General features: G+C 62.0%; 2 protein-coding genes across 2 annotated transcripts in view; one reads left to right on the top strand and one right to left on the bottom strand.

Annotated features, from left to right (window-relative positions):
* Positions 1 to 973: 973 nt before the first annotated feature.
* Positions 974 to 5,881, top strand: HSP90AA1 (heat shock protein 90 alpha family class A member 1). Its single transcript, XM_040975044.1, has 11 exons — positions 974 to 1,044; positions 1,432 to 1,593; positions 1,912 to 2,278; positions 2,403 to 2,536; positions 2,724 to 3,041; positions 3,117 to 3,282; positions 3,712 to 3,902; positions 3,985 to 4,132; positions 4,224 to 4,492; positions 4,635 to 4,968; positions 5,221 to 5,881. The coding sequence occupies exons 2-11, from the start codon at positions 1,432 to 1,434 to the stop codon at positions 5,328 to 5,330; spliced, it is 2,199 nt and encodes a 732-aa protein (XP_040830978.1). The 5' UTR covers positions 974 to 1,044; the 3' UTR covers positions 5,331 to 5,881.
* A 7,806-nt stretch (positions 5,882 to 13,687) lies between these two features.
* DYNC1H1 (dynein cytoplasmic 1 heavy chain 1) overlaps positions 13,688 to 22,906 on the bottom strand; it is a 56,917-nt gene continuing 47,698 nt past the window's right edge. The window contains exons 53-78 of the mRNA XM_040975045.1: positions 22,590 to 22,707; positions 22,295 to 22,510; positions 21,759 to 21,971; positions 21,554 to 21,681; positions 21,005 to 21,158; positions 20,475 to 20,621; positions 20,236 to 20,386; positions 19,829 to 20,082; positions 19,610 to 19,744; positions 19,439 to 19,533; positions 19,159 to 19,333; positions 19,006 to 19,081; positions 17,758 to 17,918; positions 17,538 to 17,649; positions 17,370 to 17,430; positions 17,166 to 17,289; positions 16,926 to 17,039; positions 16,369 to 16,539; positions 16,055 to 16,272; positions 15,789 to 15,892; positions 15,203 to 15,414; positions 14,960 to 15,113; positions 14,615 to 14,757; positions 14,360 to 14,528; positions 14,121 to 14,248; positions 13,688 to 14,031 (exon numbers count right to left, since the gene is read on the bottom strand). Of these exons, the coding sequence (XP_040830979.1) occupies positions 13,903 to 14,031; positions 14,121 to 14,248; positions 14,360 to 14,528; positions 14,615 to 14,757; positions 14,960 to 15,113; positions 15,203 to 15,414; positions 15,789 to 15,892; positions 16,055 to 16,272; positions 16,369 to 16,539; positions 16,926 to 17,039; positions 17,166 to 17,289; positions 17,370 to 17,430; positions 17,538 to 17,649; positions 17,758 to 17,918; positions 19,006 to 19,081; positions 19,159 to 19,333; positions 19,439 to 19,533; positions 19,610 to 19,744; positions 19,829 to 20,082; positions 20,236 to 20,386; positions 20,475 to 20,621; positions 21,005 to 21,158; positions 21,554 to 21,681; positions 21,759 to 21,971; positions 22,295 to 22,510; positions 22,590 to 22,707 (3,862 nt within the window). The 3' untranslated portion in view covers positions 13,688 to 13,902. The remainder of the gene's footprint in view (positions 14,032 to 14,120; positions 14,249 to 14,359; positions 14,529 to 14,614; positions 14,758 to 14,959; positions 15,114 to 15,202; positions 15,415 to 15,788; positions 15,893 to 16,054; positions 16,273 to 16,368; positions 16,540 to 16,925; positions 17,040 to 17,165; positions 17,290 to 17,369; positions 17,431 to 17,537; positions 17,650 to 17,757; positions 17,919 to 19,005; positions 19,082 to 19,158; positions 19,334 to 19,438; positions 19,534 to 19,609; positions 19,745 to 19,828; positions 20,083 to 20,235; positions 20,387 to 20,474; positions 20,622 to 21,004; positions 21,159 to 21,553; positions 21,682 to 21,758; positions 21,972 to 22,294; positions 22,511 to 22,589; positions 22,708 to 22,906) is intronic.

Genomic DNA, 22,906 nt, shown 5'->3' on the forward strand with positions numbered 1-22,906 from the left:
TGCTGCGGCTCCGTCCCTGCAAGGGGAGGCCTGCACAGCAGCCGCCGAGGCCCAGCAGTCCTAGCCGTTCATTTCGCCCTTTGAGGAGCGCCCACCTTCCCCAGCGGGGCCATTCAGGAGGCAGCCCTGCCCCCAGCCCGGCCTAAAGCCTTCCAGAACCCCTACTCCGCGGCTGGCTCCGGCAGAAGGGCAACGTAATCCCCCAGGATCAGGCGCTGCACACGGATTTACAAAAGCCAGGCGGCCGGGGCTCGGGGAGTGGGGGCGGCGCACGTGGAGGATGCGCGAGTGGGGGCGGCGGCCGGAGTCGCCCCTCGCCCCGGTGGGAAGGTGACGCCCGCCCCCAGGGGCTCCTTTCCGGCCAAGGCCGACGCCGCGCGTGGGCTCGCCCCTCACCCTCACGTGGAGGCCCGGGGCCGCCGGGAATCCGGGTCCCGAACGCGGCCCCCACGGCCGGCACGCGAAGTCCCCGCGCCGGACCCCACAGCGTGCCTTCAACCCCTGCCCCTCTCAGAGGACTCCCTAGGAAACCCACCCCGACCCGGGACCCTCCGGCCGCCGCAACGCGGACCCCGCACTGTCACGACACTCAGACCGTCCTGCGGCGCGTCACCCGACGGGGGGGTCGGCACTCGGCGCCCCCGCCCCACGCCGGGCGCGCGCCGGGGCTGCGCATGCGTCAGCGCCCGGACTCGCGCCCGCGCTTGGCGGGCTTCGGGCCGGAAGGCGCCGCGTCCGCGCAGGCGCACAGGTGCCGGCGCGAGGGCGCGCGTCGGCGTGAGCAGGGGAGCGCCCCGGGCCGGGCCCCGCGCGGCGCGTGCGCGTGCGCGGAGAGGGGCGGGCGCAGCCAGCGCGCAGGCGCAGGCGCGCGGCCGCGGCGGCGGTTGGGGAGGGTTCTTCCGGAAGGTTCGGGAGGCTTCTGGAAAAGGCGCCGCGCGCTGGGCGGGCCCGCCTCTATATAAGGGAGGCGCGGGGGCGGCGCGCCAGTTGCCTCGGCGTCCTGGTTCCGTTCCGTCGCGGAGCTTGTGCCGTACCTGATCCAAGGTAGGGGGTTGCGGGGGCGGAGGGCCTGGGGGCCGCGGGCGATCTGGGGGCGGCCTGCGGTGGGGTGCGGCCTGGGGGGCGGCCGGCGGCTCGGGTGGGCGGCAGCTGGCAGCGGTCGGCCTAGTGGCGGTCGGGGGGCGGCCTGGCGATGGCGGGGGGCCTGGGGGCGGCAGGGCGGCCTTGGGGGCGCCGAGGCCCGAGGGGGCGGCCTGGAGGGCTGCGTGGGGGCGGCGGGGGGCGGCGGGAGGCGGCGGGAGCGCCCCCCGAGGCCCCGGCCAGGCGCGGCGAGCCCCTCCGGGCGGCGGCCATGGCGGGGGGCCCAGCGCGCACGCTCCGCCGCAGCCCCAATGAGGTCATCCTTTGTCGGGCGACCCCCGCTGCCCGCAGATGCCCGAGGAGACGCACGCCCAGGACCAGCCCATGGAGGAGGAGGAGGTGGAGACGTTCGCCTTCCAGGCCGAGATCGCCCAGCTCATGTCCCTCATCATCAACACCTTCTACTCCAACAAAGAGATCTTCCTGCGCGAGCTCATCTCCAACTCGTCCGACGTAAGGGGGCGTCTGCGTGGCCGGGTCGGGTGCTGTCCCGCGTGGCCGGCCGGGTCGGGTGCTGTCCCGCGTGGCCGGCCGGGTGCTGTCCCGCGTGGCCGGCCGGGTGCTGTCCCGCGTGGCCGGGTGGGGTGCTGTCCCGCGTGGCCGGCCGGGTCGGGTGCTGTCCCGCGTGGCCGGGTGGGGTGCTGTCCCGCGTGGCCGGCCGGGTGCTGTCCCGCGTGGCCGGGTGGGGTGCTGTCCCGCGTGGCCGGCCGGGCCGGGTGCTGTCCCGCGTGGCCGGCCGCTCACCCCGCCGCGCCCTGCGGTTTCCCCCAGGCTCTGGACAAGATCCGCTACGAGAGCCTGACTGACCCCAGCAAGCTGGACTCGGGCAAGGAGCTGCACATCAACCTGATCCCGAGCAAGCAGGAGCGCACGCTGACCATCGTGGACACGGGCATCGGCATGACCAAGGCGGACCTCATCAACAACCTGGGCACCATCGCCAAGTCCGGCACCAAGGCCTTCATGGAGGCCCTGCAGGCCGGCGCCGACATCTCCATGATCGGCCAGTTCGGCGTGGGCTTCTACTCGGCCTACCTGGTGGCCGAGAAGGTGACGGTCATCACCAAGCACAACGACGACGAGCAGTACGCCTGGGAGTCGTCGGCCGGCGGCTCCTTCACCGTGCGGACCGACACAGGTGCGGCGGGAGCGGCGGGTGCGGCGGGTGCGGCGGGAGCGGCGGGAGCGGCGGGAGCGGCGGGAGCGGGCGGAGCGGGCTCCCCGCCTCGTGGGTGCTGGAGCCGTGCGGCCTGCTTCTGCAGGGGAGCCGATGGGCCGGGGGACCAAGGTGATCCTGCACCTGAAGGAGGACCAGACGGAGTACCTGGAGGAGCGCAGGATCAAGGAGATCGTCAAGAAGCACTCGCAGTTCATCGGCTACCCCATCACGCTCTTCGTGAGTGCCGGGCTGGCTTCCTGCTGCGGGCTGCCCCTCCCCGTTCCTGCGTGGCCCGTTCCTGCGTGCGGGGCTGCCCCTCCCCGTTCCTGCGTGCGGGCTGCCCCTCCCCGTTCCTGCGTGGCCCGTTCCTGCGTGCGGGCTGCCCCTCCCCGTTCGTGCGTGCAGCGCTGCCTCTGTGGTGCAGGTGGAGAAGGAGCGGGACAAGGAGGTGAGCGATGACGAGGCGGAGGAGAAGGACGAGAAGGAGGAGAAGGAGGCGGAGGAGAAGGAGGCGGAGGACAAGCCCGAGATCGAGGACGTGGGCTCGGACGAGGAGGAGGAGGACAAGAAGGACGGGGACAAGAAGAAGAAGAAGAAGATCAAGGAGAAGTACATCGACCAGGAGGAGCTCAACAAGACCAAGCCCATCTGGACGCGCAACCCCGACGACATCACCAACGACGAGTACGGCGAGTTCTACAAGAGCCTCACCAACGACTGGGAGGACCACCTGGCGGTGAAGGTGGGTGCCCAGGCCGGGAGGGGCGGCCCCCGGCGCAGCCCGGGCCCTGCGGCCTGACTCGGTGCGGTCCTGCAGCACTTCTCCGTGGAGGGGCAGCTGGAGTTCCGGGCTCTGCTCTTCGTCCCGAGACGTGCGCCCTTTGACCTCTTTGAGAACCGGAAGAAGAAGAACAACATCAAGCTGTACGTGCGGAGGGTCTTCATCATGGACAACTGCGAGGAGCTCATCCCGGAGTACCTGAGTGAGTACCTGAGTGAGTGCCTGAGTGAGCGCCTGAGTGAGCACCTGAGTGCCTGCCTGAGTGAGTGCCTGAGTGAGTGCCTGAGTGAGCGCCTGAGTGAGCGCCTGAGTGAGTGCCTGAGTGAGCGCCTGAGTGAGCGCCTGAGTGCCTGCCTGAGTGAGTGCCTGAGTGAGTGCCTGAGTGAGCGCCTGAGTGAGCGCCTGAGTGAGCACCTGAGTGCCTGCCTGAGTGAGTACCTGAGTGAGTGCCTGAGTGAGTGCCTGAGTGAGTGCCTGAGTGAGCGCCTGAGTGAGTGCCTGAGTGAGCGCCTGAGTGAGTGCCTGAGTGAGCGCCTGAGTGAGCGCCGAGGGCAGGCCGGGCCCCGCAGGTGCGTGACGGCCCGCGGGTGTGTGACGGCCCGCGGGTGTGTGACGGCGGCCTGCCTTGCAGATTTCATCCGAGGCGTGGTGGACTCCGAGGACCTTCCTCTGAACATTTCCCGTGAGATGCTGCAACAGAGCAAAATTCTGAAAGTCATCCGGAAGAACCTGGTGAAGAAGTGCCTGGAACTTTTCACGGAGCTGGCGGAGGACAAAGAGAACTACAAGAAGTTTTACGAGCAGTTCTCCAAGAACATCAAGGTTGGTGTGGCCCTGGCCCCTGCGGGCGCCCCGGGCTGCTGCTCGGGGGTCGCCCTGTGCTGAAGGGAGTGCTCTGTTGCAGCTGGGAATACATGAAGACTCGCAGAACCGGAAGAAGCTTTCCGAGCTGCTGCGTTACTACACGTCGGCCTCTGGGGACGAGATGGTCTCTCTCAAGGACTACTGCACCAGGATGAAGGAGAACCAGAAACACGTCTACTACATCACGGGTGAGCGCCCGGGCACGGCCGCCGGGAGGGGCCCTGGAGCTGCCGCCCGGCTCGATGGAGAAGGCTGAGCTCTCCCTGGCTGCTTGTGCAGGCGAGACCAAGGACCAGGTGGCCAACTCGGCCTTCGTGGAGCGCCTGCGCAAGCACGGCCTGGAGGTGGTGTACATGATCGAGCCCATCGACGAGTACTGCGTGCAGCAGCTGAAGGAGTTTGAGGGCAAGACCTTGGTGTCCGTCACCAAGGAGGGCCTGGAGCTCCCCGAGGACGAGGAGGAGAAGAAGAAGCAGGAGGAGAAGAAGACGAAGTTCGAGAACCTCTGTAAGATCATGAAAGACATCCTGGAGAAGAAAGTGGAGAAGGTAAGGCCCACCGCCCGCTCGTGCTCGCTGCTGCTGTGCGCGCTCCGGGACCGCCGGGAGACCCGGCCCTTGCGCCCCGAGTGAGCGAGCAGCAGAAGCCCGGCCGGCCCCGCGCCCGTCATCTCCACGCTTCCGCTTGCAGGTGGTCGTGTCCAACAGGCTGGTGACCTCCCCCTGCTGCATCGTCACCAGCACGTACGGCTGGACGGCCAACATGGAGAGGATCATGAAAGCCCAGGCGCTCCGGGACAACTCCACCATGGGCTACATGGCGGCCAAGAAGCACCTGGAGATCAACCCCGACCACTCCATCATCGAGACCCTGAGGCAGAAGGCCGAGGCGGACAAAAACGACAAGTCGGTGAAGGACCTGGTGATCCTGCTGTACGAGACGGCGCTGCTGTCCTCCGGCTTCAGCCTGGAAGACCCTCAGACGCACGCCAACAGGATCTACAGGATGATCAAGCTGGGCCTGGGTAAGCGCCGCCTGCAGATGGCTGCCCGGGCCGGCGGCGGGGGTCCGAGGGGGCTGGCTGCCCGGGCCGGCCGCGGGGGTCCGAGGGGGCTGGCTGCCCGGGCCGGCCGCGGGGGTCCGAGGGGGCTGGCTGCCCGGGCCGGCCGCGGGGGTCCGAGGGGGCTGGCTGCCCGGGCCGGCCGCGGGGGTCCGAGGGGGCTGGCTGGCCCGCTTGCACGCCCGCCAAACCTTGCACACACGTTGCTTGTGACAGGTATCGACGAGGACGACCCTGCTGCCGACGATGCTGGCGCTGCGGCCGCGGAGGAGATGCCGCCGCTGGAGGGCGACGAGGACACCTCGCGCATGGAGGAAGTCGACTGAGCCGCCCGATCACGTGCACACTTGACCTTCATTCCCTCGGATAATATATTTTCAAGAACTTTTTCTTTATTTTTGTTAACATTTAAAAAAGTGTATGGCATGACAATACTTCAGGGGAAGATAAGGTTTCTTTCTGCTTGTGATACTGTGATGTTTGGTACAAGCAGAGCTGGTAGCGCTGTTCTAGTTTCACAGACCAGGCCGTGTCTGCTGTGTAACCTGTCGTTGCTTGTGGTCTGCCTGTTGAGCGCTGAAGCCAGAGCTTCATGTCGCTGGCGTCCCGTTTCAAAATGGCCTGAGTTTCATCTCCTCGGATCTTCAGTTTTCCCTGTAGTTCTTGATCCTGCATGTGCTGCTTGTCTAATAGAACTAGGTTAACCTGAAGCACCTTGCCGGGAGCCACTCTCCCCAAGGCTCGTTTTCCAAAGAGAAGTGCTGTGAGCTGCCGTCAGCCAGCCTGTCGTAAAGCTGGGGTCACCGAGGGTGTGGATGGGAATGTAGTGCCCAAGTCGTTGCTTTCAAAGGTTGTAACAAATACAGAGTTGGGAAGACTGCTGTGGCAAGTGTCGTCATTGAAGAGGGGCGTTTCCATGTACTCCTGGCATGTCCTAGTAGACCTGGACCCAGTGGAAAGGGGCTAAGGGGCCCGAGAAGGGCAGAGAGCCGCTCTGACGGCGAGGACGGAGGATGGAAAGTGGCAGTCCAGCACTGGGTGACAACTGGAGGCAGAGGATCCCCTGCAAGGGGCTGGCTCGATGTGCCATGCTGTGGGCAGATGCTGGGCTGTGCAGGCCCAGTGCTGGAGGGGGTCGGCTGAGCCAGTGCAGTGCTGGCCGGGAATGGCTTCTAGTTCTCTAGTATCCAAGCGCCAAGTACAGAAAGTTCAGCTGGGAGTTCCAGCTTTAAATGCCCATGCCAGTGCAAGGCTCTAGCCCTTGGGCCATCCTCCACTAGTGGCCACTAGGGAGCTGAATGGAGCAACCAGAACAAGACGGTGCTTGTGTGGCATGCGGAATGAGCACAAGGTCCCACCCAGCTCCACCGTGGGACTCTGGGATGCTGCAGGTGACCCCAGGCGCAGGTTGTGCCCTGTGGGACAGCAGGACTGAGCCAAGCACCCTAGTGTTAGCCTGGCCCACCCCATGGACATTGCCAGAGGGCCCTTCATTTCACGTGCTGTTCCGGCAACACTAAAACCTGAGTCAAGTCATGCAGCAGACAAGGAACTGTTGTGGGAGGTGCAGGAATTGCAGCAGTGAGCAGTGGAGCCACAGGCCACCTGGCCAGCTATCCTGGAGAGCAAGGTGGTCCAGGGCCTCGCGGGGAGTCTGCTGGGCCAGCCCGCCAGGGCTGCTCTCCCTGGGCTCCTTGAGGATTTGTTCCGGTAACAGCCACTGCATCTTAAGCAGAGGCTTAACCTGCTCTGGGGTTGATCCTGTGCCAGGCCCTTCAGTCCTTGCTGACGCAGCATGTCCTCTGGCACGCAGCCCTTCAGCCACTGAGGCCTTTGCTGTGCTGTCTGCTGCCTGCTCAGCCAGGATGCATGAGTGGGGCACTGGCTGTTTGCCTCTTCCTGTGGGCAAGCAGTTTGCTCAAAGCGTTTTGTAGCACTTTGGGGGTTCCCTTCTCATAGGAAGGAGAACATTCTGAAAGCCGGGTTCTCAGTCATTAATAGCAGCGTGGAGAACAGCAGAATCCATTATGCTATCTCAAAGGCAGCCAGCTGGGCTAGTCCTGCTTGCTGGTCTGGTCTGCTTGGAACACACTTCACCTGCTTTTGGTAAGGTTGGAAAGGCAGAGCGGCAGAGCCCTTTCATCTGCTTCACTTGCAAAGTGGTTGCAAACAAGAAATACGGACCAGGCAGGAGCGCCGTCCTGGTCGCCCCTCGTGGGTGGCATCAGCCCAAGGACTTGGGCCATCTTCCCTGGCGTATTAGCAGCGAGCTGGGTCAAGACTGCAGCCGCTGGGAATCAAATGAGGTGCCATGATGTCTGGCACAAGCAGCTGTGAGAGGCCCACGGCCTCCTAGGTGAACAGAGGCCGCCCAGGTGGCTGGGGCCTGGAGCTCGAGCAGCTCCCTGGCCAGGGAAGACCGTCTGCTTAGCTGGTTGTCAGCTTCAGCTGAGGGCATCCAGCAGCCAGAGGGCTGAGGTCATGACAGGCGTGACTCCAGAGGGTCCCTGCAAGTGACTGGAGAGGCTGGTGACGCAACGGGCGTGGACTGCAGAACCCCTTCTTGGTCCTTGGCGCTGGGGACGGACAGCCCTCCCACAGAAGCTGTGGGGCCTGACCTGGGCACACTGAACAAACCAGCCCCGCCAGGCTGTCCGGGTGGCCCCTCAGGCCCAGGGCTCAGCTCACCTGCCGACCGCGGCCCACTTCAAGGAGCAGCACAGCCAGGTCTCAGCCAGCTGAGCGCGGCTGCGAGGCACAGGTGCACCTCACGATGTGGATGGGGCCGAGGAGAGGAACAGCTCGCACATGCTGGCAGGAGAGGCGGACACCTGTGGCTCCTCCTGGAGTTGCTCCCAGTGGGGTCCTGTGTGGGCCAGGGGCTGGAAGAGTGGCCCCCGCCCAGTGAGGATGTGGGGCCCCTTTGAATGGGTAGGGGGTCCCTGTTCCCACATTAAAAAGTATGGGAGGTTTGGGGGTGGGCCTTCCCGGGGCTGCAGGGACACCGATTTCCTGGCTCTAGCTTAAACCCCAAAGGCTCCAGGAATCGCCCTGGGGGTGACCTGCGGCTACCTCCACCTGAAGCAGTTTCTGTAGATTAAACATAACCAGCAGAACCTGGCACCAGCCCTCGTGCTGGAAGCCCCAGCCGGCCGCTTCCGCTTCTTTCTGAGCAAGTGGACTCCCCGTTCCAGGCTTTCTCCTGCCCTGTAAGGTAAGAGCCTGTTTAATGTTGACCTGAGCTTGGGGTCTGAGTGCTAACTGTCTTGGGGACATCACAGGTGGAAAAAGAATCTCTTATTCTGTTGTCATGTGAGAGGAAATGCAGGTTATGGAAAAATCCTGCACAGGGGCCCGGCGTAGTGGCCTAAAGTCCTTCCCTTGCACCCACCAGGCTCCCATATGGGCACCTGGCATGTTCATGTTCTGGCAGCCCCGCTTCCCATCCAGCTCCTTGCTGTGGCCTGGGAAAGCAGTCCAGGGCGGCACAAAGCCTTGAGACCCTGCGCCCCTGTGGGAGACCTGGAGGAAGCTCCTGGCTTCAGATCGGCTCAGCTCTGGCGTTGCGGTCATTTGAGGAATCAACAGATGGAAGATCTTTCTGTCCTCCTCTCTGTATATCTGGCTTTCAGTTAAAAAAAAAAAAAAAAAAAAAAAAAAACACCCTGCACAGATTTCCAAGTTTTAGCACCAAATTCAACATGTTTTTAAAAAGATTTTATTCATGTTTATTTGAAGGACACATTTACAGAGAGAAAGATCTTCCATCTGCTGGTTCCCTCCCCAAGTGACCGCAATGACCAAAACTGAGCTGACCTGAAGCCAGGAGCCAGGAGCCTCTTTCAGGTCGCCTTGTGTGGTCCCAAGGTGCAGCGTCCCAAGGCTTTGGGCTATGCTCTACTTCCTCAGGCCTGCTCTTTAAAACCTGCCTTTCAAATGAAAATATATATTTTTTAAAGATTTATTTATTTATTTATTTAAAGATTTATTTTTATTGTTTTTCATTGGAAAGGCGGATATACAGAGAGGAGAGACAGAGAGGAAGATCTTCCGTCCGATGATTCACTCCCCAAGTGAGCGCAACGGCCGATGCCGATCCGAAGCCAGGAGCCTCTTCCGGGTCTCCCACGCAGGTGCAGGGTCCCAAAGCTTTGAGCTGTCCTGACTGCTTTCCCAGGCCACAGGCAGGGAGCTGGATGGGAAGTGGAGCTGCCGGGATTAGAATTGGTGCCTATCTGGGATCCCAGCGCATTAAGGTGAGGACTTTAGCTACTAAGCTATGCCGCCGGGCCCAAATATTTTTAAAATTCCATTTTATAAAAAGGTATTTGACACAGCTCTTATTTTTGCTGAGATCTTTCATCTATCAGCTTATGCTGATTGCTACACTCCCAGGACTGGCCCCGCTGGTGCCAGGAGCCTCAGCTGGGCCTCCCGTGTGGGTGGCTGAGCCTAGGCACGGCTGTCCACTGCCCTCTCCTGCTGCATGATCAGAGCGCTGGCCCAGCAGGAGTCCAGCAGGCGCTTGGATTTGGGATTCTGGTGTTGAAGCAGAGGTTTAACACGCTGTGCTACGGGCCAACCCCACACGTTTTATATATATATATATTTTAAATTTTTTTATTGGAAGGGCAGATATACAGAGAATATGTTCCATCTGATGATTCACACCCCAAGGGGTCACATTGGCCGGAGCTGTGCCGATCGAAGCCAGGAGCCAGGAACTTCCTCCTGGTGCTTTCCTGCCGCCTCCCGTGGGAAGGCCCAGCAGCCATTCCCTTCGCTGTTGGATGGAGGGGTGGGCTCTGGGTCTCCTGGGGCTTCCCCAAGGCCGCTCTGCTCCAGGCGTTTCTGGGACTCGCAGCCACACCCTCACTGTACCACGCTCCAGGGCTCCAGGCTGGGCGGCTCTCCAGTGGCTGCTGGCCTGCATGCCCTGGTCCTGAGCGAGAGTGCAGGGCAGAGCCACTGAACCTGGGCAGGCAAATGGTGGGGGAGCGCCCCGGGTATGTGGCCTGTGCAGGTCCCCTGCCCCCCACGCCATCTCCATATACGTACCCCATCCTTTTGCTGCTTGGGTTGATAGGCATTTTATATCTTTATTATTTTAAAGTTCAGCCATCAAGGGCCTGGCTCAGTAGCCTAGTGGTTAAAGTCCTCGCCTTGCACGCACCGGGATACCACATGGGCATCAGTTCTAATCCCAGTAGCCCCATTGCCCACCCAGCTCTCTGCCTGTGGCCTGGGAAAGCAGTGGAGGAAGCTCCTGGCTCCTAGTTTTGGATTGGCGCAGCTCTGGCCCTTGTGGCCACTTGGGGAATGAACCAGTAAATAGAAGATCTTTCTCTCTGTCTCTCCTCTCTGTAAATTTGCCTTTCAATAAAAATTAAAAAATCTTTTAAACAAAAAAAGTTTAGGCCATGAGCTAGAGATGAGAAACAGATTTTTTCACTTCCCAAATGGCTGCAACAGCCAGGGTCAGGCCAATTGGAGCCTGGAACTTCTTCCGGGTCTCCCACACGGACCTTCTCTGCTTCCTGGGGCTGTTAGCAGGGAGCTGGGCTGGAGGTGGAGCAGCTGGGATTGAACTGGGGCCCAAATGGGATGCCAGTGTTATGGGCAGAAGTTTTACACACAGGAAGGACCACAGAAGTAGCTCCAGTTGTGTTTTTAAACTTTACTCAATTAAAAAAAAAAAAAGATTTATTTATTTTTATTGCAAAGTCAGATATACAGAGAGGAGGAGAGACAGAGAGGAAGATCTTCCGTCCGATGATTCACTCCCTAAGTGACTACACTGGCCGGTGCTGCGCAGATCCGAAGCCAGGGGCCAGGTACCTCCTCCAGGTCTCCCACGAGAGTGTAGGGTCCCAAAGCAGGGAGCTGGGTGGGAAGTGGGTCTGCAGGTTTAGAACTGACCCCCAAATGGGAATGTGGTGTGCAAGGCGAGGACTTCAGCCACTAGGCTATCCCACCAGACCCTGTCCCTGCTGTTCTAACCACAGCAGTACCAGGGGTGAGGGTCCATCCTGGACCCAGGAAGCCCGGTGCGGAAGAATGGTCTGGGGGTGTTACTTGAGTGCTGCATCAGTAGGCATAGACTGGGCTAGGTACGACTTGCGGCCTTTGGCTGTCTGGCCCCTCTTGGGGCGCACTGCCTTCCTCCTGCTTGTGCTGAGGGCGTTGGCTCCATCAGACCGCTTGTGGCGCCTGTTCTCGCTGTCCAGGTCCGTGGCGGCCTCAGGCGTTGGCTGCCGACACGGCTGACGGCGAGTGCCGTGCTCTGCAGCTATGCCTGCCAGCTCCTGTTGGGTTGCGGGAGCCACTGGCTTGTCTTTCGTGTGCCTGAGTTCGTTTTTCAAGTTTGTGCAGGATTCAGTGACTGAGGTGGCCTGGTCCCAGGCCATAGAATCCCCTGCAGTTGGGGATCCCGCAGGTCTCAGGGTGTTGGGGTCTCAGCGACCTGCACCTTAGGCAGAATGGTGGAGACTGCTGCCGTTCTGGGGGTGGCCGCTGGGTCTCCCACGTGGGAGCAGGATGGGAAGTGGAGCAGGACCCATTTGGGCTGCTGTGACAGGCTGAGGCGAAAGTCAACTGCACCGCAACACCAACTCCCCAAAACTTACCTTCCCCTTCAATTTCCAAGACATCTTATTCTATTTTGTAAGTTTCAAGACTTGTATGAAGCCATGAACAACTTGTAACACTGAAAGACAATGCATCCACCAGATGGGAGCAGTGTGAAGGCCCGCTGCCACCCGTTCTGTGCTCTCCCACTTCCCATCCAGTTCCCCACCAGCAGCCAAGGTCGGCCCAAGTCCCGGACCCTGCACCTGCGTGGGGTCCCGGATGGAGCTCCAGGCTCCTGGTTTTGGCTGGTGCAGCAGTGGGCAGTGAAATAGCAAATAGATCTCTCACTGGCTAAAATCGGTGTCCTAACCACCCAGTTTGTCCCTCCCCCATGTCCCCTTTAGCGGTGTTTGTGTCCCACAGGAGTTCCGGTCAGCTGGCTGCAGTTGGCAGGGCCTGGCAGGGGCTGAGGCCAGGCTCATGTGGAGGACATGGCTTTGCTGAGGCCGTGTGCTCCCTTCCCTTGGTGACCAGGTGCCTGAGGCTTGCGTGGCTGCGGCTGACAGGCCGGTAGCTGGGCATGTCAGCAGGAGTTGCTGGACCAGGCCTGGGTACCAAAAGGCTGGTAACTGGGGGTCTAGAGGGGCCTCCCCTCTGCTGGTGCTGGCCGGCACTTGTTGGGGCACCTGAGCATTGCTCCTGTTGATATGTTCATGCTATGTATGCATGTGTGTGCCAGGGGCATACATGCGCATGCGTGCTCACACATGCCTGTATGGAGGCTAGTGCAATGGCTCAGTTGGCTGATCCTCAACCTCTAAGTGCCAGGATCCCACATGGGTGCTGGTTCATGTCCCGGCTGCTCCACTTCCCATCCAGCTCCCTGCTTGTGGCCTGGGAAAGCAGTATAGAATGGCCCAAATCTTTGGGACCCTGCACCTGCATGGGAGGCCTGGAGCTCCTGGCTTGATTGGCTCAGCCCTGGTCGTTGTGCCTGTGGGAGAGGCTGGCATTGTGAACGGAGGCTTAGCTGGCTACGTGATGCTGGTTCCTTAAAGACTGAAGGCATTTATTTACTGAGGCCGCTGTAGTGGCCTAGCAAGCCAATCCTCTGCCTGCAGCACAGGCATCACACAGGGGCAGTGGTTTGCGTCCCAGCTGCTCTGCCGCTGGCTCACTCTGCCTGTGGCCCCTGCACTCACACAGGCCTGGGAGAAGCTCCTGGCTTTGCACCATTTGTGGCCATTTGGGGAGTGAACCAGCACATGCAAGACATCTGTCTCCTCTCTATTTTTATTTGAAAGGCAGATTTACAAAGATATTTAGTTATTGGAAAGGCAGTCAGACAGCCTTCACCCACTGGTCACCGCCTCCAAACGGCCGTGATGGCTGGAGCTGGGCCGGTCCAAAGCCCAGAGCTTCTGGGTCTTCCACACTGGTGCAGGGGCACCCGTACCCTCTGCAGGGAGTTGGGCCGGGTGCTGGTGGGGAAGCAGGGTGGCTGCTCGTGCCCAGGTCTGAATGCTGCTCTGGGCAGTTTGGCTTAGCTTAATGAAACGGTGTGACCTCAGAGCGGTTAAGACCTAAAAACAAGGGGCCAGGCATGGCTCTCTGCCCCTCCCCCGATCTGTGGGCTCCCTGACGGGCAAGCTGATGCCAACACCATGTGGTTCTGGTCCTGCTCCAAACCGCAGCTCAAGCCCAGGATCTGCCAGGCCAGTGCTAGTACAAGGCATTCCGAGGAGCTGCCGGCTGGGAAGGCCCAGCCCGGACGGGCAAGGACTGGGCACTGCTGGTAGCTGTCTAGCCCAAGGCAGCCCTGGAATGGTGCTGCTCGTGGGGGCAGCAGAGGCCCTTTGGGCTCCCCAAACTCGCTCTGTGTTGTGCCCTTCCAGCTCAGGCACTTTCCCAAATCCAAGATCAGTGAGAAAAAGTCACTTCTAGGTGCCCTGGGCTGGGCAAGCCAGCTGCCAGCCCTCCGCTCCTCCTGGGGCCAGGCAGGCACTGTCACCCTGCTGTGACAGCCTGGCCTGGGTGCTCTACTGGACAGGCCCCTGGGGCTGTGCCTGGCCGCAGGTCAGCTGCAGAGGGACGAGATGGAGGCGGAGTCGAGTCATGCTTAGTGTTTTATTGCAGACAACGAGCCACGCATGAGCCCTCTGCACACCCCGCCTGTGTCCTTGAGCCTGTCAGCGCCTGCCCTCCGTCCCCTCCTTCCTTCACCTCCAGCTGACCACCTGCTTCTCACACTCCGCCACCCAACGCCTGCACTCAGACGAGTGCAGTTACTGTGTCTGCCCCTCAGGATGCGAACAAGTGAAGCCACGCCTACTCCGTGCACAGGACGGCCACTCCGCGCTCGTAGAAGCTGCGAGGGTCTTCCTTTGTGGCGATCTCAAAGTCCACGGTGAAGATGAGGTCGGCGCGGGTGAAGTTCAAGTAGACAGGTAGGGTCACCTGCAGGCGAGTGGACAGTTGGGGCTCACACAGGCCCCTCACAGGCCAGGCGGTTTCCTCCCCAGGCCCCCGTGGAGGTGCCCACTCACCACGTTGGCTTTTCTCTCTGCGCTTGTCTGCTTTGCCCAGCGCAGCTGTGTCAGGGGGAGGGCGGTGGAGATGGCCTGGGACAGTGACAGCTTATTGTTGTTGCACGTAGCCCCCTGCAGCTTCAGGCCTGTGGGAAGAGGGCATGGCCCCTGCTGAGGACAACACGATGGCCACAAGGCCACCCTGCGGGGGACAAGGAGGGGCCCCTCCTGTGTGCGGGCCAGCGGCCTGCACTCACCTGTGACCCCAAAGCTGCAGGCATCGAGGGTGGCGTTGTGTGAGGTCGTGACGGTGACCTCCAGGCACAGCTCCTCCAGCGACCAGCTGTTGGCCTGGGCCACGTACTGCCTGGTGGCCGTGATGTAGGCCTCGGGCACGAACAGGCCGCCCAGGCACACATGGATGTTCTGGGGGCAGAGTGAGTGGTGGTCACCAGGTCCCTGAGCCGGGCCCACGCCCGCCCGGCCCTCTGGGCCCTGTCCCACCTGCCCACCTTAAGCTCCTTGGCGCCGCCAGCTGCAGCCGCCTGCGAGATGCCTTGCAGCTGCTTGATCCTCTCGCTGAAGTCGGACACCCACTGGATGACGGTCAGGCCCGCGGGCACCGTGTAGTGCGACCAGCTCCGTGGCAGGATCCCTGCAGGCAGCGGGCTTGTCTGCTCCTGGGCTGGGCCGTGCTCGCCCGCACCAGCTGCCCTGCCCTGCCTTCCCCTCCGCACAGCTCCAGCCCGTGACACACAGGGGATGGGTGCATCTGGCCCTCAAGGTACAGGGCTGCCGACTGCGTCCCCAGCACCTCCAAAGGCCACATTTGGGGAGCCCAGGCCTCCCCGGCGTACCTTTGACCAGCTCGTTGATAAGCGTGCGCAGGTAGTTGGTCTGCTTCTTCTTGCCCTCGCACACCTGGACGACGTCGGCGAGGTCCTGTCGCACGTCCTGCAGCAGCTTGGCGCCCATCTTCACTTCTCTCTCAAAGAACCGGAACAGAGGGTCCTGCGGGGCAGTCACGGCCTGGTGAGAGCAGGGAAGGGTGGGGGACGCCGTGTGAGGGACCCGGCGTGCAGTGGCCGTGGCTCGCCCACCTTGATGTTGTCCACGGTGCGCTTGAGGTGGCTCAGGGTCTGGGGGATGAGCTGCAGCCAGTTGGAGGCCGTGGTGTGCAGCGTGCGCATCCAGGCGGGCCGCCCGTCGGACGTGGAGTCGGTCCTGGTCTTCTTCTCGGCCTCGGCGTAGGCCAGGTCGTCCTCGTCCTCCAGCATCTGCATCTTGAGCATCTTGCTGATCATGTCCACGCCTGGCCACAGCCAGGGCAGGTGGGGTCAAAGGGGAAAAGACCAGGACGTGAGGGCTGTGGGCCAAGGTGGCGCCAGCCCACAGGCAGGAGACAGAGAAGTGCTCCTCCAGGCCCAGGGCGTGAATGCTGAAGCCAGTCCAAGGGGCCTGGCCAAGGGGACTGCGCCTGTCCCCTGGGCTCGGCCTGCTGTGAACTGCCAGTCAGCCTCCACTGGCCCACCCGCCTTTTCCTCGGATGCTGCTCTGGGCTTGGACGGAAGATTCCTGGGCAAACCTGCCTTTTTTAGGCCATTCTCCCATAAACATTCCATTGGATCACACTTGGCTGCAGTCACCTGGAGGCCCTGTCCCCTGGGGACTGAGGGGGTCACCCACCTTGCGTGGTGAGGAGGACTCTCTCGGCGTTGTTGGGCAGGCCAAGCCAGGAGGGCGTCTGTGTGTCGGGCAGCAGCTCCACCCATTGCACAAACTCCTCGCGCCTGCAAGGATGGCAGAGGGAGGGAGTGAGGCTGACTGCGGCCTGGGCGAGGACGGCAGAGGGAGGGAGTGAGGCTGACTGCGGCCTGGGCGAGGACGGCAGAGGGAGGGAGTGAGGCTGACTGCGGCCTGGGCGAGGGCTGGCTCCTGGGCTGCCCACGCACCTGATGCCGTCTGGCATCTGGATGTCCTTGTGCCCATCCACCCTGCATGCCAGTTTGAACTCGCTGTCGAAGCTCTTGGTGGTGAAGAGGCGTTCCAGGAAGGTGTTGAGCAGCCTCTGGTCAAACTCATTGTCCACACGGCCGCCGTAGATGGACTGCGCCATCAGGGTCTTCAGGGCTGACCACGGGATCTTGTCTGGTGAGATGTTCTGCCGGCCCTGGGGTGAGGATGTCCAGGTTACGGGGGTGCCCCTTGCCCCATGTGGGGAACCCCTGCCCCCTCTGGACTTGCCCTGGGCACAGCCCTCACTCGCCTTGGCTGTGTCGTCTAGCCACGTGTCCACTGTGTCGCAGGCTGACCGCAAGTCTGACTCCCCAAATTCGTATTTCTTGGACCATCCCAGCGGGGCGTAGCGCAGGCGCTCCTGGATGACCGCATGGAACCAGGCCAGCAGGAAGTATAGGCGGGCACGCTCGTTCGGAGACTGGACAAGGAGATGGACAAGGTCACGAGAAAGCGGTGGCCTTTCTCGCAGTCGTTGTGCGGGGGGCTGCAGTCTCAGGAGTGCTGGCCAACACACTGCTCAGCGACAACCGACGAGTGGGCACCCAGCGCACAGCTGTGCTGGGCAGAGCTGACTGGGGACACAGCATGGGAGTCCAGCCCTTCCCTCCCCGAGCACTCTTGAGCTGCTGGGATGTGACATGGCCCCGCTGATGTGTCCAGGTACTCAGGATGTGGTTGGCACACCTTGGCCGACTGCCCCTAGGTGGACTTGGGCCCAGCGTGTACACGTGGCCGGGAAGCAGAGGCTGGCTCTGTCTGTCGGCGGGTCTACACAGAGGGCGGGCAGCCAGGATGCAGTCTCACCTTGCAGATGCGTGAGACAGGGATACTGCTGAAGGTGCGCAGCATGTTGGCCTTGACCCCCGGGGGCGGCTCGAACACAAAGATGCGGCCTGCACGCAGGAGGTTCACTGGCACCTGTGGACGAGGCATGACACCGAGGGTGCTGAGTCACACCCAGGGAGACCTCACACAGACATCAGCGCGAGCTCACACACTCCTTAAGCAGACATTCTGCGTTCCACACCCGCCCCGTGTCCGCACCTTGGGGTTGATCTCCATGGTGAGGAAGAGCCGGAAGCAGGCGTGCGGCTGCAGCGAATGCAGCTTCTTCTCCAGCTGCATCAGCCAGCCGGGGGCCAGGTGCACATTCTTCAGCATGACCCACCTGTGTGCGGGAAGCCACTCTGTCGGCCTGGGCGTGGGGGCCTCCGCCTCCCACCCTCGAAAGGAGCACGGCACGCTTACCTGCCCGATTTCACCGCCGTGTTGATGGCCTTATCCGCCTGGTTGAAGCCTTCTGCTGAGCCTGCACAGAAAGCTCAGGGTTGGCGCTGGTGGCCGTGACCATGGCTCCTCGCTCCCATCCCTGGGATCCCTTGAGGTGCATCCACCGGAGCCCCCCAGCACCCTTACCAATGGCAATGGAAGTGATCTGTGTGTTCTGCTCGGCGGCCAGGTCCTCCACGTGCCCGCTGGCATCGTACCCGGGCACAGAGCACATGAGCACTGGTGTGTTTGGCTTCACCTGTCGGGAAAGGAGAGCCTTGAGGCTACGGCCCCTGGTGGGCGTGCGATGCCCAGTGGGCCGTAGCCTCAGGAGGCCACTGTGCTCGGGCCTGCTGCGGACTCTCACCTCGGTGCCCACGATGTGGGTCAGGTCAAGTGGCTGCTCCATGATGGACATGAAGGACTCGCCGAGGTTGGTGGATACGAACATGTGGGCCATGGCCAGCAGGCGGTCGGGCCGGAAGGCCTGGATCAGCAGCAGGCGGTGGATGGCTTGCCCGATGGGAGCTGCGAGAGGACAGAGGTTGGTGGGGCAGGAGCGGACACCGCTCACCTGTGGCAGGTGAAGACTTCAGCAGCTGGGTCGCCCCCAGGGGAGACTGGGCAGGAGCCTGGTCCCACCCTGGTTACTGAGGGCAGCTGGGAGGGGTCGGTGGTGAGGACAGCTTTGTCTGCCTTTCCAGTAATGGTAATTAGGAAAGAGCCAGCACTGGGCATTGCACATCAGAATGCTGCTTGGAGTCCAATCCAGCTCCCTGCTATGGCACCTGGAAAGACCCAAGTGCTGGGGCTCCTGCACCCACGCGGGGGAGGAAGCCTGCGTGCCTGACCCTGCCCAGGCTGGCTCACGGAGGGAATCAGCAGATGGAATGCGCCCTGCCTCTTCAATAAATCAACCTATTTATGACTTTTGAGACTTAGTGAAAGAGTTGCAGAGAAGAGATCTTCCATTCACTGGTTTGCTCCCTAAATCCCCACAATGGCTGCCAGGAGCTTCCTCTGGGTCTCCCACATGGGCACAGAGTACCAAGGACTTGAGCCCTCCTCGGCTGCTTTCCCTGACACCTTAGTAAGGAGCTGGGTTGCAAGTGGGGAGGCTGGGACAGGAACCAGTGTCCATTTGGAATGCCGCTGCTGCAGGTACAGGATTTTCCTGCTATGCCATGGTGCCACCCCTCAAATAAGCACATCTTTAACAAAGTTCAAATCCCATCTTGGAAGCCACAATGCTTGTTTGGCTCTTTGGCTCCCGTCTCGTGGGTCTCCCATGAGCCCTTGATCATGCTGTGACAGCTGTGACCCACACAGTGGTTACCGATGCCAGGAGCTCCTGACCCTGCGGAGTGTCCAGATGCAGAGCACTCCGTGGGTCCCTGTGCAGGAGGGACGCCCCTGCTCTGGGCTCCTAGGCCCTCCCCTTCCTCCTGCTGGCTGGTGAGCCCATGCCAGCCCCTCATCCTGTCGGCATGCACACCCTCACTGGAGGAGGCAGTGCCTCCTTGATTCACCCCCTTAACTTTCCAGCCCAACCCCTCCCTGCAGGTCACTCCAGCTTCCTGCCGGGAGCCGGGGATGCCATCCCCAGGGCACTCACTCGAGGGCGTGTCCTCGCTCCAGAGGTAGGGCACCGTCTGCTCCGGGGAGCTGCTGTCCAGCCAGATGCCAAATTGCTGTGGGGACAAAAGAGGTGTCCACGTGGGCACTGCGGGGAGGGCTCTGCTCTGCTCTGGGAAGTCCGGCCGCTTACCTCATCGGCCTGAACCTTGGCAATGAGATCCTTGAATGCCGGCAGGCAGCTCAGGCGCACCACCGCTTCCGCCTGCTCCATGGTCAGGCCCTGGATCTTGGGGGTGGAGCCCGTATTCAGCACCATCTCCTTGCCCCGCAGGAAGTGCTGGAACTCAGCGTCATAGGTGGGCTCTCTGTAGGAATGCAGGGGGCTCATCAGGGTCCCCCCTGAGGGCACAGCCACAGCATGCGGCCGTGCTGGGGAGCAGGGTGGGGAGTGTGGGGAGGGGCCGCCCTACCCCAGCGCGCCCTTCAGCTTGATTCTCGCCAGCAGCATGGCGAAGGTGATGTGGTCCTGGTGCAGCATGCCTCTGGCCACGCGGTTAAATGCCACCTGGGGGAGGGGACGTACGTGAGCGCTATCCCCAGGAGCCCTTGGTCACCCCGGCCCGGCGTGGCCCCGCCGTCACCTGGAAGAGGTCCTTGGTGATGACGGCCAGCCGCTGCGTGTGATCGGTGACGCCCCTGAGGTTCGCGTTCTCGTACAAGACGTTGTGGTAGATGTCCAGGAAGAACTGCAGCGAGTACTGGTACAGGAAGTGGATCTGCAGGGCACAGCGGGCGGTCAGGGCGCACTCGGGGGCCGGGGACCTGGCTGCGGGCAGCTGCCACAGCCAAGGGGCCGTCACCTGCTTCAGGGCCTCCATGGTGAAGTAGATGCTGCTGCAGGCAGTGGACAGGGGCAGGTACTGCTGGGACACGCTCTCCACCTCCTGCATGACGATGTCCGTCTCCTCCACCTTCCGGGTCACCTCGGCGGCCTCCCTCTTGAGGTTCTCCAGCGTCGTGATGATGGTGTCGTCGTCCAGGATGCGCCCTTTGACCTCGTTCAGTGCTTGCAGTAGAGATTTCTCCAGCTGCCGCAGGCGCAGCTGGAACTCCCCTGAGGACGGCAGGATGCCCGTTGGCCACGCCCCTCACCCCGTGCTCCCGCCTGGAGGCCTCCACGCACACACACAGACGCGCGTGCACACACACACACGCACGCACGCACGCACGCACGCACACACACACACACACGCACGCACGCACGCACCTTGAAGTTTCAGAAGGTCCGAGCGCTTCTCGTCCACATCAGGCCGCTCGGCCTTGAGTACCTCATTCAGACACTGGCTTTGCAGACTGCTCCGGGTGACTGTGAAGTTCACGAACGTGACACGGGAGCAGAGGTCCGGCGGGAACTCCACCTGCCAGAGCAGACAGCATGGCAGCCCAGCCCGTTACCTCAGCCGCAAAGAGGAGCCCCGTCCCCACACACAGGGTCTCACTGCTTACAGTCGGGTCTCGCGTGGACAGGAAGATGACAAATGATGGCGACAGGTCTATGTCCTGGTCACCCAGCGTGATCAGGACGCGCCCGCCTGTGCGCCGGACTTCGCGGTTCAGGACCGGATTCAAAACAGGATCGTAGCTCTCCACGTCCTAGAGCCAACACCGTGGGGAAGCCGGCGGTGAGCACTGCGCCGGCGGTGAGCGCTGTGCCGGCGGTGAGCACTGTGCTGGCCACCTCCTCTTCCTCCCTGGCTCACTGACCACGGGACCCACAGCTACCAGCCATTTCAACTTACCAGCTAGGTTCTCGAGGGGCCCCCTGCCCCTGGCCCGACCACAGAAGTGCCGGCCCTGTGGGCTGTGGTGCCCTGCACAGCACGCCCCCACGTGTTCCCGTCAGCACGGAGAGCTGTGTGGGCTCCTATGGACCTGACTTGTCTGGGACTTCTCCCAGGACCACCTCAGAGCCCTGGGCACATGGACGCAGGGCTGGGTGGCCGTGGCCTTTGGGAGAGGGGCTCACGCAGACACACCTGCACTAGCAGCGGGTTCCCGAAGCGCAGCGCGCTCTCCAGGTTCTTCCGGAAGGCGTCGTCCAGGAAGCTGGTGCGTGTGATCTTGCGGTCCTTGTACTCGTTCATGATGAAGTCCGTGGCCTGGCCAGAGGGGTCGATGATGAGCGGATACCTAGGGCAAGGCGCAGCAGAGCCGTGAGAGCCAGCAGGGCACCACCTGCCACCCCGTAGCCCACAGCAGGACAGCTTCATGCTAACGGGCACCCTGGTAAGTGGCAGACTGCAACTCCAGGACGCGGGTCCCTGCTGCTCGTGGTGGGAGAGCTACGTGAAGTGCCATGTTCCTGCCCTTGGTCTGGCCTCATTCTAGCTGCTGTAGGCATCTGGAGAGTGAACCAGAGGTGGAAGACCCTTCCGTCCTTTTGCTTTTCAAAAAACATGCAAGCAGATAAATTTGTAGGAAAAGAACATGAGAAGAACTGGGTACAGCCATGGGGGGCAAACACTAGCCTGTCGGCATCACACCCCATTCAGCTTTTCCTTCTCCGAGTCTGCTGTGACACGCACCTGTTGAAGCGCTTCAGCATGATGGCGTTTTCGGTGCAGAGGTCATCAGCGGGCAGGGAGCTGGCCTGCCAGCGCAGGCGCTCGTCGGCGTTGGACAAGTACTCCGTCCTCGCAATGTCTGTGCGGAACTGAGGGGTGCCGCTCATGAGCCATGCTGGCCTGCAGCCCGCTGCTGCCCACCTGCATGCTAACCCCCGGCCAGTACCTGGATGTTGGCTTGCTGCAGGTGATGGGACCAGGTGGTGAACAGGTTCTGGCGCATCTGCTGGTCGAAGTAGCCTGCGTAGGCGATGAAGGCTGCGGACAGCAGGCAGTCCCCGGCGATGGTGGACATCTGATTCTTGAACGTCTCGCTCGTTTTTTCCCACCGCTCGCGTTCAGCTGACAAGCTTTTCAGGAGAGCAGTGCTGCGGTTAACCTGCGAGGGAAGACGTCCACTGAGTGCAGGCTGCGTCCAGCCGCTGGCAGGGAGGGGCGTGGGGCCGTGCCCAATTCCCAGCCAGCACTCAGCCTTGAGGCCTCTGTGGGAGCAGCAGGAAGGTCCGGATTGAACCCCAGGACCCAGTGCACATGTCAGAGGGCCTTGCACGGGCTTGCGGGAGGGGCAGACTCACTGGCCCCACACTGGGTCAGCTGGTGTCCGTTTATCCTACGTAACCTAGTCGACAGCAGGCAGTTGGGCTCTTCCAGGAGAACAGTGTGCTGTCTGGACACTGCCAGGGCAGCGTCGGCCTGGCTCACCTTGGCCTCCACAGCCGCCAGGTCGGCCTTGATGGCCTGCGCCTCCGAGATGAGGACGGCGTACTCCTCCTTGTAGCGGGCAATGCTGGCCTCCAGGTCCCGAATCATCTGCTCCACCTCGTTGGCCTTCTGCTGGTTGTCCTTGGCATCGTCCTCCAGCTTCTGCAGCTCATTGCGCAGGGGTTCCACTCTCTTCAACATGTCTGCGTAGTTGAGCTGTGGGGCAGAGGACAGTTGCCACTCGTGCCAGCCCAGCACGCGCATGCCCCGGGCACCTTGCGGGTGAGCTTGGTACCTGTGCGATTGCCCACTTCACCATGGGGCCGCAGGCCAGGGACGCGCGGTTCACGATCTCGTAATTGTAGCTCGGGTTTGACATGTAGTTTTTCTTCATCTTCTCCCGGATGGCATCACTGCAAAAGGAGTCTTCGTGAAATCATGCCCGGGATGAGGGCCAGCACCCACCTCACTGCCCCCGACCCCTGGGGCTGAGCAGACAGGACAGAGCAGGGGACAGAGGCCCCACCCCCCAGCAGACACCCAGGGCAGTTCCGCTGCAGCAGGCAGGGGAAGGCACTGGAATGGCCCCAAGAAGCACAGCGCCCTTCGGCA

This window comes from Ochotona curzoniae, unplaced genomic scaffold, assembly GCF_017591425.1.
Source record: "Ochotona curzoniae isolate NIBS_2020 unplaced genomic scaffold, NIBS_Ocur_1.0 contig_2688, whole genome shotgun sequence".
NCBI classification, from domain to species: Eukaryota; Metazoa; Chordata; class Mammalia; order Lagomorpha; family Ochotonidae; genus Ochotona; species Ochotona curzoniae.